At 68.1% G+C, this 12,377-nt stretch overlaps 2 protein-coding genes across 2 annotated transcripts; one reads left to right on the top strand and one right to left on the bottom strand.

Moving 5' to 3' along the window:
- Window positions 1-1,010: 1,010 nt before the first annotated feature.
- AURANDRAFT_68230 (hypothetical protein) lies at window positions 1,011-4,823 on the bottom strand (the record flags this gene model as incomplete). Its single annotated transcript, XM_009043867.1, has 3 exons — window positions 1,011-2,144; window positions 2,311-3,234; window positions 3,684-4,823. 3 exons carry the CDS (start codon window positions 4,821-4,823, stop codon window positions 1,011-1,013), a joined length of 3,198 nt encoding a protein of 1,065 aa, XP_009042115.1.
- Window positions 4,824-5,081: 258 nt separating this feature from the next.
- Window positions 5,082-6,209, top strand: AURANDRAFT_11535 (hypothetical protein; the record flags this gene model as incomplete). The annotated part of the gene is made up of 1 exon (XM_009043869.1): window positions 5,082-6,209. A coding segment is annotated over one exon (1,128 nt), but the record flags the coding sequence as incomplete, so codon positions are not given.
- Window positions 6,210-12,377: the final 6,168 nt, after the last annotated feature.

Genomic DNA, 12,377 nt, shown 5'->3' with positions numbered 1-12,377 from the left:
CCAGCGGCGGGGCCAGGACGCGCGGCCGCTGTGGCTAAAGTGATGTTGAATTGCATGTTGGGCCATTGATGAATTCCGACCTAATGCTTTCGTGCTCACTAAAGTTTCCTCCTCGCATTGTGGGACCTCCCACTGCATCTGCTTCACCGGCATGATGTTGAATTGCATGGTGCCTTTGTCGAATTTGCTGGCCAGGTTGAGCTCTGCACGAGCTCCTTCGCACTGAAGTGCGCAACCTGCCGCTGCACCAGGTGCCGTACGCGCGATGCAAAAGCTCCTGCTCGCGATCTGCGTGGCCGCAGCGGCGGCCTTCGGCGCGCAGTCGCGCGCGCGCCCGCTCACGCGCCTCTTTGCGAGCCGCGCGTCTTTCCCACGCCTCGCGCCGCTCTCCAGCACCTCGAAGCGCTTCTCGCCCATCGCGCGCGGCGCGCCGCTCCGCGCCGAGCCGCTGAGCGAGATCCCGACGGAGATGGGCGAATGGGTCGCCGCCCGCGTCCAAAATGACGTGACGCGAAGTCGTCGACGCGGAAACGCCGTCGCGCGCCGGAGCTCCTCCGCCCGCAGGACCCGGCCAAGTACAGCGACGAGGAGATGCTGTCGGAGCTCAACGGCCAGCTCAAGGAGGCCATCGCGGCCAAGGACAAGGAGCTGCAGCGGACGCTCGCGCGGAAGATGGAGATGCTCGAGGAGGCCAAGCTGACGCCCGGCATGTTCGACATGTCGCCCCTCCCGGAGGGCGAGCTGCGATAGGCAGCTAGTGCGCGACAATCGTCCGCTAAACACGCGAGCTATCGAGCCAGCGGACGACTAACTCCTGTCTTTTAGCCAGCGGACGACGCCGGGCACGTGCGCGAGGCCGACGACCACGGCCGCGGGCCCCTTGCGCGGGACGGCCTCGGCGAAGGCGCGGTCGCGGTCGCTGACGAGGACGCGGTGCAGCGCCGGCGCCGTCCGCGCCTGGTACGCTCCCTTCTACTAGTAGCTCGCCCTGCAAACTCCGCTTAATATGCTTACGGTTCGCCGAAGAGCGACGTGCCGCTCGTGAGCGGGTCGTAGCGGTCCGGGGGCGGCGGCGGCTTCTCGCGCGAGCGGCTCGTCGGCGCCTCCGATTCGGGCACGTCGAGGTCGAGGTGGCCGTCGTCGAGCGGCGACGGCCGCGCGGGCGCGGCGAACGCCCGCGCGTCCGGCACGGGCCGGCCGGGGGCTGGCTGGGCCGGCGCGGCCGCCTCCAGGCCGACGCGCGCCGCGAGCCGCGGGACGTCGACGAAGCGCTCCGTCGGGGCCGCGTCGAGGTCGTCGACGCGGTACGTGACGACGCGCACGCGCCGCGGCCGCGAGAGGCGCTCAAAGATCGCCGGCGCGCACTGGGCCCGGAACTGCTCGCGGATCGCCGTGCGGTAGCCGTCCGCGCCCATGGACTCGGCCGTGTCCCGGACGTCGCCGTAACAAGCCTCGAGGACCTTGACGACCTGGGAGGCGTCGCCGCTGGCCATCGCGGCGACGAGGCGCTTCTCGAAGACGACGCTGTAGACGCGGAACGCGTCGTCCGCGAGCGGCATGCACGCCGCGAGGCATCGCACGCGCAGCTCGCGGTTGCCGGGCCAGTCGTCGTCCGGGACGTCGCTCGCGCCGAACTCGCGGTTGTCGGCGATGCGCTCCTGGTTCGCGTCCAGCGCGTTCGAAATCTTCACGTCCAGGGGGTGCGTGAAGAGGTCGCGCCCTACCTTGACGCCGTTGACCTCGAAGGACACGTCGAAGCCGTCGACGACGCCGCCGCAGCCGTCCTGGCGGCAAAGATTGACGAGCCAGGCCTCCCAGGAAGTGTCAGACTTCTGCGCGAAGACCAACTCGTCGTACGTCTCCGAGAAGTGCCCGTAGGCCTTGACGGAGTCGCGCCGCCAGGAGTCGCCCTCGATGCCCACGTACTCGATGACGTTGCTCGCGTCGAGCGACACGAAGAACTTGACCTTGTCGCCGGCCCCGAGCGTCGGCAGCGTCCGCGCGATGTCGTCGTTGGCCGGTCGCGAGTGGGATCGCGTCGTAGAGTCGCCGACGAGGATTTCGTCGGCGGCCCTGGAGTTGAACGCCATCAAAGGGACGGTCTGGTTCCCCAGGCTGCCGAAGTCGCAGCCGGCCGCCGTCGCCTGCTTCAGGGACGCGACGCGGAACATGAGCGGGCCGCGGACCGCGAGGACGCGGAGCCCGTCCGCCGACAGCCGCGTCCCAAAGCCCGAGGACCCCAAGGACCCCCAGCGTCGCGCGAAGTCCCAGCCGTTCTCCCCCCCCATCGAAGCCGAGGCCGGAGAAGACGTCGTTGGACCGGAGCACGCCCAGCGCGCGCCGCGCGAGGGGGCCGAGCGAGTGGTACGCATTCTTCTTCGCCGTCTCCAAAGCCGCGCGCGACTGACGTCCGGCGGCGTTGCGGCGGTTGTCCGACTTGACGGCGCGCACCTGCCGCGAGAGCATGCCCTGCTGCAGCGCGCCGTCCACCAAGCCGCTGACGAGCAGGGTAATCAGGGGCGACAGGTTGCCGAACATGTTGTCCTCCTTCGTCACGAGTATGATGGCCGACTCCGCGATGTGCGAGTAGTGGCAGTCGTCGATGGACGAAACCGTCTCCGATGGGTACAGCTTGTATAATTGCATAAACACTTGAAAGCGGTGGTGCGGCGAAGCGTCGCCGAGAACGAGTCGGCACAGCGAAACGATCTTGGCGTCGACGACGTCGTCCAGCGCGTCTCGGTAGTCGTTGGGGTTCCAGCCCAGCAGCTCCTTCCAGTTCGGGCAGTCCCGCACGAAGGCGTGCAAGGCCTCGCTGCGGGGGACACCCGTCGCATCAAATGGCTTATTCCAGTGCACGATATCGTCGCCGCGGGCTCGCTGGAAGGAGATCCCGTCGACGTCGCGCATGTCTCGTTTCCGGTCGCACTCTTTTTCGTTAGAAGCCTGCCGCGCTGTCTCCTCGTCGGCCGCGCCCTTGTGGCCGCGCTCGCCCCAGGCGCAGCACACGGGCTCATACTCATTGGTTTGTGTGTTGAGTTGCTTCTTCGGCCTCGCTTTCAAAGAGCACGTCGGGCACACCCGCGGGTCGAGGTTCGCACGGAAATCCGGCGGCGCGAGCGTGTAGACCACCTTCGGCTGCCCGCAGTACTTCACGTGAATGGAAAATGCTTGCGGGGTGAACGTGTTCAGGCACGTCGGGCACTCCTTCTTCGCCTTGTAACGTGACATTACCTGGGCGAGTGGACGAGAGAGTGAACGCAGGGGCGCCGGCGAAGTGAATGAAGGGAGGTTGCGGTGGCGGCGAGGCGGCAAGAGGTTCGGTGGCGGCGAGGCGGCGCGCGAGAGCGAGTCGCGAAGCACTCTGACGAGAGCGAGCGTCGCCTTCTCGGACCAAAGTCTCGACTCGGCTGAGGCCTCGGCTGACATGGCGTAATCTCGCGATTGCCGCATCTTATCGTCCATCCGGGCCTCGCGCACTCGCGGACGTGCCCGCGGCGCCCCGGGCGCCCCCGGTGCGCCTCCTCAGGCCGGGAGAAAAAAAAGGGGCTGGCGCGCGCGCGCGCGGCCTAGGAGGCGTCAAAGGACCCGACCCCCCTCTTCGTTCGCTCAAGCCCATCAAAATAAATTACGCCCAAGCCCATCAAAATAAATTACGCCCCCTCGTCGCGGACGGGCGAGACCGTGTGGCTCAGCTCCGAGAAGGGGCACGCGGGCCACGGGTCCCGCGCGTCGCGCGCCTCGGAGAACGGGTCGCCGGCGCCGCGCGCCGGCCGCGGCGTCGTGAAGTTGCCGTCCTTGCCGAGCTCGGAGAAGGGCGGCAGGTCCGGCGGCGCCTTGGGGTCGGGCGTCGGCGGCGACACCGCCGGCGGATCCGGCGGCGCGCACACCTGGTTCGTGACGCCCTCGGCCTCCGCGGGCGACAACACGAGGCAGGGCCGCACGGCCGGCACCTCGCCGTCGGCGTCGTCGTCGTCGAAGTCGCCGCGCTCGTCGAAGTCGTCGACGGCGTCGAGGCTCGCGCCGTCGCCGCCGTCGCCGCCGTCGTCGCCGCGGTCGCCGCCGGACGACGCGGAGACGTTCGCGCCGATGGCCCGGAGCGAGTCGCGGAGCCGCGACTCGCAGGAGTCCCGCAGCGTCGCGCTGGCGAAGAGGGCCGTCGCCGCCGCGAGGAGCTCGTCGACGTCGTCGTCCGTCATCTCCTTCAGGTCGTCGACGTCGCCGGCCATGTCGCTCAGGCTCTCGGACAGCGGCCCGAGCTCCTGCGCCTCGAGCCAGTCGTCCAGCGGCATCGCCTTGGGCGTGCGCTTCAGCGGCGGCGTCCAGATGGCCCGGGCGGGCGTGTCGTACCAGGCCGGCGCCGCGCACGGCGGCGATTCCGTCGACGCGGACGGCGGCGACCCCGTCGACGCGACGGACGCCTCCTCGGGGACCGCGGGCGTGCGCAGGAGCGCGTTCGCGCGCTCCCGCCGCCGCAGCACGTCCACGCAGGCATCGTGGCCGCGCTCCCGCGCGACCTCGAGCAGCGACGAGCCGCCCTGGTTCGCGCAGTAAACTAACCGTTCATCGCCGTCGAGCGCGGCCTCGAGCATCGCCGCGTCGCCCCGGGCGACGGCGCGGAAGGCGTCGCGCACGTGCGCGGGGAGCTCCGGCAGCTTGAGCTTCACGAGGTCGCCCTCGTCGAGGCCGTCGACGTCGACCTCGTAGGCGCAGCTGTAGTCGCTCGCCTCGCTATCGCGCCGCGACCAGGGCGGCCGCGCGCCGTCGCGCTTCAGCCCGATGGGCGTGCCGCAGAACCCGCTCAGCCGCGTCGGGTTGTTCATCGCGAGCACGGGCGGCGCAATTGCCGCGCGACGCAGTGGCAAACTGCGGTGTGCTTGTTTTGTATTGGCCCAAAACCGAGGGCATCTTGCCGACCATATCGGCCCGGCGCGCCAGCCCGTCGAGGCTGCCCGACCTCGCGCTCGTCGTTTGGCGCCGGCCGGGCCTGCGCGCGCGGCCCAAGATGGTCTCGTAGCGCGCCGCCGCCGCCGCCGTCGCGCGACCGCTTCGTGTCCGCCGCTTCGTTCCAAAGAAGGATGCCGACGACGTTCCGGACGTCGTTCCGCAACGTGGTCTACGACGTGCTCAAGGCGCGCGGCTGGAAGGAGACGGAGGGCATGGACTGGGACTTCCACTGGGCGGAGAAGGAGTGGGTCACGGAGTTCATGGACGGCATCCACCTCAACCCGACCCAGAAGCTCAACCACTTCCGGAACCACCGCGAGCTCTGCCGGAAAGACCTACTCATCAAGAACCTGAAGCGCGCGAAGCGCATGCTCCAGCGCGACGGCGGCGGCGAGGAGGCGCAGAAGTACGACTTCTGGCCCCAGACCTACGTGCTCCCGGGCGACTACGCGCTCTTCGCGGAGGAGTTCAAACGCGGCGCGGGCGGCGACAACGTGTGGATCATGAAGCCCGTGGGCCGGTCCCAGGGCAAGGGCATCTTCATCTTCACGAAGATTAGCCAGATTAGCAAGTGGAAGTCCGAGAGCCGCTGGCGCCTCCAGGACGACGACCGCCGGGACAAACCGGAAAAGCCGGACGCGGAGACGTACGTCGTCCAGAAGTACGTCAACAACCCCTACCTCATCGGCGGCAAGAAGTTCGACCTGCGGCTCTACGTCTTGGTGACGTCCTACATGCCCCTGACGGTCTGGATGTACCGGAGCGGCTTCTGCCGCTTCAGCACGAAGCGCTACAGCAAGGTCGTCAACTCCAAGGGCGACATCGACAACCAGCTCATGCACCTGACGAACGTCGCCATCCAGAAGAAGAGCGACGACTACGACGCGTCGACGGGCGGCGGCAAGTGGGAATTGTTGAACATGAAGCTGTTCCTCATGTCGGTCTACGGCCGCGAGAAAGTCGACGCTTTATTCCGCGACATCCACATGCTCATCCTCCGGTCCCTCTTCGCCGTCCAGCAGGTTATTATTGCGGACAAGCACTGCTTCGAGCTCTACGGCTACGACATCCTCTTCGACGACGCGTTCAAGCCCTGGCTCCTGGAGGTCAACGCGGGCCCGTCGATGACGGCGAACACGCCCGACGACCACGACCTGAAGTACGCCATGCTCGACAGCTTGCTGGACATCATCGACGTCGACAAGAAGCTGAGCGGCGACGAGGTCCGCGTCGGCGGCTTCGACCTCGTCTTCAAGGACGGCGAGCACGTCGGCCCGGGCCCGGGGAGCTTGTACACGACGATGCTGGGCACGGACGTGCCGTCGGACCCCCACATCGTCAAGCGGCCGCCGAAGCCGCCGCCGCCGCCGGACCAGCAGGCCCAGGGCGCCAAGGCCGGCGCCGTCAACACCGTCGCGCTCCGCGGGAGCCGGCGGATCTCGTCGAAGAAGGACCGCGCGCCGCCCGTGCCGCGGCTCCCCTTCGCCGGCGGCCGGCGGACGTCGTCCACGGACGACGGCCGGCCGGCCGGGTCCTCCGCGGAGCCCCGCGCGCCCGCGCGGACGCCCGCGAAGCCCCGCGGCGGCTCGTCCGGCGCGGGCCGCGACGACGGCGGCACGCGGCTCCCGCTCGCGACGTCGTCGAGTCGATGAGCCCCCCGTAGTAACGCCGCTTCGTTCGCCGAGTCACGACAGGGTGCTTAGCGGCGACGCCGCCCTCAGGCGGCCTTGGCGGCCTCCTTCGTCGACCCCCCCCGGAGCGCCTTGAGCGCGCCCTTGAGGATCTTGCGGAACCAGAAGAGCTGGAGCGCGTAGCCGATGGCGTAGTTCACGTAGAGCACGACGCTCTGGTACGCCGTGATCTTCGCCAGATCCGCGCGCATCGCCACGAGCCGCGTGCCGAGCCACGCGAAGAGGACGACGCGGAGGAGGAACCAGAGGCCCGTCATGAGCAGGCCGTTGTAGAAGTAGAGCCTGCCGTCCTTCATGCCGCTCTGCGCGAGGAACCAGCGGTTGTTCACGAAGGGCGTCGTGCCCTCGGCGAGGAGCGCCGTGAGGAGGAAGATGTGGCCGAACTGGTCGCGCTCGAGCGTACTCCAGCACCAGATGCCCGCGGCGTGGTGCACCAGATTCTCGACCCAGCCGGACCAGGCCGCGTTGTAGTAGAGGCTGCAGGACAGATCGCAGAGCAGGTAGCCGACGAAGACGCGGTTCGTGAGGCCCGAGCGCGCGCTCGTCGCGAAGAAGACGTCGGGCCGCGTCCAGACCTCGAGCTCGACGCCCGCCGTGAAGCTCAGGTAGACGATGACGATCGCGTGCAGCGAACTCACGGAGCTCGCGCACCAGTAGGCCTGCGTCGCGGGCTTGAGGGCGCCGTAGGTCTCGAAGAGGATGCCGTTGGCGACGTGGGACAGCTTGTAGCACGCGAACCAGAACGCGTACCAGCAACCGATGGACGCGGCGAGCTCCGACATGGTGTGCTGTGGCGGCGCGGCGCGGCGCGGCGCGCGTGCAACTCGAGATCGGCGTCGGAGCGTCGAGGGCAAGCAAGATTTTGTTGTGGCAAAGTCTGACTTCAGCGAGCGCCGCACGCGATGTGGCGTCGCGCGTAGCAAGCGTAGGACCACCCAAGCAGCCTCGCCGCGCCGTAAGACACGTCAACGATGCGCATCAAACCGGTCGTGCTGGTGGCGTTCGCCCTGGGCTTTGGCGTGACGATCCTGACGCTGCAGACAACGGCGAGCCACGCGAGTCTGCGCGGGCAGGCGCCGGGCGCGTCGCCGACCGGCACCCTTCGCCGCAGAGGCGGCGCCGCACGCGGGACCCTTCGCCATCCAGCGGCCGCCGCCCGCCGCGCCCGCGGCGTCCGATCCGCCGCCGCCGCCGCCGCCGCCGAGGCCGCCGGCGAGGCCGCCGGCGAGGCCGCCGGCGACGGAGGAGCTGGACAACTTGGCGCCGCGGGCGCCGCGGCCGCCCGCCGCGCCGCGGCCGCCCGCGAAGGCGGCGGATCCGCCGCCGCCGCCGCCGGCCGAGTCGAAGGTCGCGGTGCCGAAGCCGCCGCCGAAGCCGAAGCCCGAGCCGCCGAAGCCGAAGCTCGCGCCGCCGCGGAAGGGCTACGGCTGCATGACGTGCGACGGCACTGTCATCGCCGACTCGGAGGTCATCTACTGGCGGGACCCGCCGGCCGTCGCGCCCGCGTCGCTCGGCGCGCCGGAGCCCGACAAGTTCCTCACCTTCGAGTACGACAGCGGCGGCTGGAACAACATCCGCATGGGCATCGAGTGCGTCCTCGTGCTCGCGCACTACCTGCGGCGCACCCTGGTCCTGCCGCCGCCCCAGTCGCTGTACCTCATCGCGAAGACCTACGGCGACCGGAGGGATTTCGGTTTGGCGGACTTCCTCAACACGAGCCTTCTGGCGTCGCACCCGGGCTGGCGGACCAAGACCATGCCCGAGTTCCTCAAAGAGTCCATCGCGGGCGCGCCCGTGGCGGAGACGCCGAGCGGCCGCCAGCTCTGGAAGCTGGTGGAGAAGTCGTCCGACGCGCTGCTGCCGCCGCTGAGCGGCCGCTACGTGAAGTTCAGGGCAGGAAAAGGGTGATTCAACGTCGCTTCAACGTGAGTGTTCCGCGCGCGCGCGTTTCGGAAACAGCACCCACGCTTCGAGAGCGCTCCGAGGGATGATCGCTCGTCCCAAAATCAGCCGAAACGAGTGGAAAATGACCGAGATAGGAGCCTCCAAAGTTGGGAATTTCGCACCCTTTTCCTGCCCAGGTGAAGTTCGGCGGCGAGTCCTACGTCCCCGAGCTCGCGCCGGGGGGCCAGAAGGCCGTGGCCCTCGACCTCGCGGACAAGCGCCACGTCCACAGCGCCGGGAGCGGCAACCACCGCATCCTGCGGAACTACTACAGCTTCCTCTTCTTCGAGGACGGCCCCGTGAACCGCTTCTACAAGCGCTTCATCCGCGACTACGCGCGCTACCAGGACCCGATCCAGTGCGCGGCGCACAAGGTGCTGTTGGAATTGCGGAAGAAGGCGTTGTTGACGACGAACGCGACGGATTTCTACGCGATCCACGCGCGGCGCAACGACTTCCAGTACCGCGAGGCGAAGATCTCCGCCAGCGACATCGTCGCGAACCTCGCGGAGCTGGAGATCCCGCGGGGCGCGCTCGTCTACCTCGCCACCGACGACCCCGCGGGCAAGTGCAAGGGCTGCCTCTGGGAGCGGAAGCCCTGCGACAGCTACCCGGTGCCGCGGCCGAAGAAGTACGGCTGCCCCGACGACCCGAGCTGGACGGCCTTCACGCGGGACGCGGGCTGGAACGTCGTCATGCTCGGCGACTTCACGGACGGCGTCCTCCGCGACCTGAACCCGAACTACTACGGCATGGTCGACCAGGTCGTCTGCACGCGCGCCAGGGTCTGGGCCGGCACCTACTGGTCCACGTTCTCCGCCTACATCCACCGCATGCGCGGCTACCACGGCCTCGGCGAGGCCTCCTACTACCACACGCCGGGCAAGCTCCGCGACCTCCAGATGGAGAAGCGGAGCGGCCCGGGCTGGATGCGCGAGTGGCGCGCGGGCTGGACCGACGACGACGCCGGCGGGCTCATCGACCGGTAGCGACGCGTAGCTCTAAACGCACATTACGCTACCTAGTTGATCGACGCGTGGAGCCGCGAGTTCATGTTGCCGCGCTTCCGGTTCGAGCGGACGTACTTCACCGCGCCCGGCTGCGGGTAGAAGAGGAGGTCGTCGAAGTCGCCCATGGCGTCGGGCAGCTCCGACGCGACGACCAAATCCAGCAGGTTGTGGACGTCGACGTTCGCCGGCCGGCCCGTGCCCTGCGTCGCCCACGCCTCCGTCAGGTCCTCGAGCGCCATGAACACCGGCGTCTTGCCGCCCACGGCGAGCTCCGGGCAGATGAAGCAGGGCAGCGTCTTCGTGTCGAAGAGCTTGCCGAGGCGGCCCCGCGCGTTCTGGAGCTGCTTCGCGGAGGGCTGGAGCCGGTACCGGAGCACGAGCTCCTTGCCGTTGCGCGCGACGTTGCCGCTCGGCTGGGGCTTGCGCTTCAGCATGCCCAGGGCCTTGTCCAAGCCCACGCAGAAGACGCGCGCGTCGCTGAGCTGCGGGCTCGCCTGCGTCATCTCGCTCAGCAAGGCCTCGGCGTCGCGCGGCTCGAGGAAGATCACGCACTCCTGCGCGCCCTCCGCCTCCTTGTTCAGCAGGTAGGGCGACCCCCGCGAGTTCGCGACGAAGAAGGCCGGCACGGCGCCGAGCTTGTCGGCGAGCGCCGCCTCGCGCCCGAAGGCGACGGCGCTCAAAGGCTTGGCCAGCAGGGCGGCGCCCGCGGCGCCGGCGAGCGCGCGCCGCGGGCCGTTGCTCTGGCCGCCGAAGCGCCGCGGCAGGTTCATGGCACCGACGACGGCGACGACGAGCACCGATCGCAGGATCGCGCGCATGGCGAGCATGGCTCGGTGCGCGCGGCGACACACAGCGGTGCCGGCGAGCTGCAACAGCTTCAAGCAAGCGGCCGCGGCGGCATGCGCGGCGCTGGGTATTATCACAGGAATTGAAGGTGACGCTCCCAGGAATTGAGATTTGGTTGACGATCCGAAGGAACTCGGCAGCCCAGGAATTGGGCGAGGTGGTCGCCGCCATGGGCAACCGGTCCTCCGCGCCGGCGCCCGACGCGCCGGCGCCGGCGCCGGCGTCCGCGCCGGTGCCGACGCCGAAGAAGCGGCCCGCGTCCATGCAGCCGCCGTCGCCGTTCAAGGCCGGCTCGGCGCTCCAGGGCTTCACGCCGGAGCAGCAGCTCGCGTTGCTGGCCGAGCTGCTGCGGCCCGTGCTCTCCGTGGCCCAGTCCAAGGCCGCCGAGGACGAGGAGGACGAGGAGATCCCGGACGTCGACAAGCCGCTGAATGCTCCGCCAAACGACTACCTGACGTCGGCGATGTTCTCGGCGCCCGATGAACCTACGGTTCCTCAGCCCCTCGTCGGCAAGCGCCGCGGCAAGACCTGCTACTACAACCTCGAGAGCGCGGCGAGGGAGGGCCGGCTGTTCTACGCCGACGGCACGTGCATGCAGGACGAGACCGTGAAGGTCGTGCTCGAAAAGTTGTTCGAGCTTGATGGCATGGGCTACACAAACACGACGACGGAGCCGCTGACGCTGGACCACGACAAGTACAGCTCCTGCATGACCGTGCGCTGCTTGGGGAAGAACAACAAGCCATCCTGCCCCTGCGCCGCGCGCATCTTCTTCCACCGGGGCGAGGCCAAGGTCACGATCGTGCGAGGCATCCACGACCACGAACACCCCTCCTGGAAGGAGATGATCGCCCAGGCGAAGCGCGGGATACCTCCGTTCATGGCCCAGGCGCTAAAGCCTGTCGTTGCACAGGACAGCTGGAACATGAACGACGCCATCCGCGTGCTACAGCCCCTGGGTGTGCTGGGGAACATGGACGTGTATGGCCGGGAGATCAAGACGAAGATCAAAAGGCACATCCGGAACGCCCGCTGCAACCGCATGACAGACTTCTGGCAGGGGAGCTATGGGCAGCTCGAATCACTGGTCGCTTCAAAGGCTGTGACCATGGAGAAATTGGCTGAGATGGCTGCAGAAGGTGGTGAAATCGGTTCCGAGTGGGACGAACCTGTCGTCATCGACAGAGAGATCGGTGGGGAGTTGAAGAGCAATTTCTTCGTGATGGTTACGATCAGAATGCTGGCGAAGGCGGCGCGGCAGGAGCTCGAGAGTGTGCTGAGCTACGCATCGATCGATGGGACTGGACGGCTAAACTACCAGTCGAAATCGATGGTCTTTGTCGGCACTCTGGATGGTGGGCGCCACTGCCATCTCATTGGGACTTTCCTTCTATCGAAGGGAGAATCGGTGTCTGAGATCTCTCGCGGTTTGTACGCGATCCGCACGGCTATTTCGGTCGTACACAAAGCTATGCTGTCCCACCCCAAGCCCCTTTATGATGCGAAGGCCCTCGGCCCCGACTGGGTCTGGAAGCCCCGCGCGACAATGAACGACAGCGCGAGCGCCCTCTTCGCCGCATGGGAAGAGTTCACTAAGTAAAAAATAAGGCCGCACTCCGTCCGCGCCGTCCGCGCCGTCCGCGCCGTCCGCGCCGTCCGCGCCGTCCGCGCCGTCCGCGCCGCTTCGCGGTACTGAAGCTTGAACCCGGAACCTGTGGCTAGCATGTTTGCAGTGGGTTTGAGGCGAAAAAATGCTGTGTTGGACGCGGGCGCGGCGCTCGAGCCGGCTATCAACCGTCGACCTAGAACATGTTCTGCAGGTTGTTCTACATCACGGTGCTCTACCAGTAGCTCCGGCGCTTCCTGTTGCTCCACCCCCCGCAGGGGTACTTCGTGTTCTTCTCCATCATGGGCAGCGACCTCTGCGGGACGCGGGTCG

This window comes from Aureococcus anophagefferens, assembly GCF_000186865.1.
Source record: "Aureococcus anophagefferens unplaced genomic scaffold AURANscaffold_75, whole genome shotgun sequence".
Taxonomy (NCBI): domain Eukaryota; class Pelagophyceae; order Pelagomonadales; family Pelagomonadaceae; genus Aureococcus; species Aureococcus anophagefferens.
Note: the sequence above shows the minus strand (reverse complement) of the source record. Positions and strands in the feature narration are given on the sequence as shown.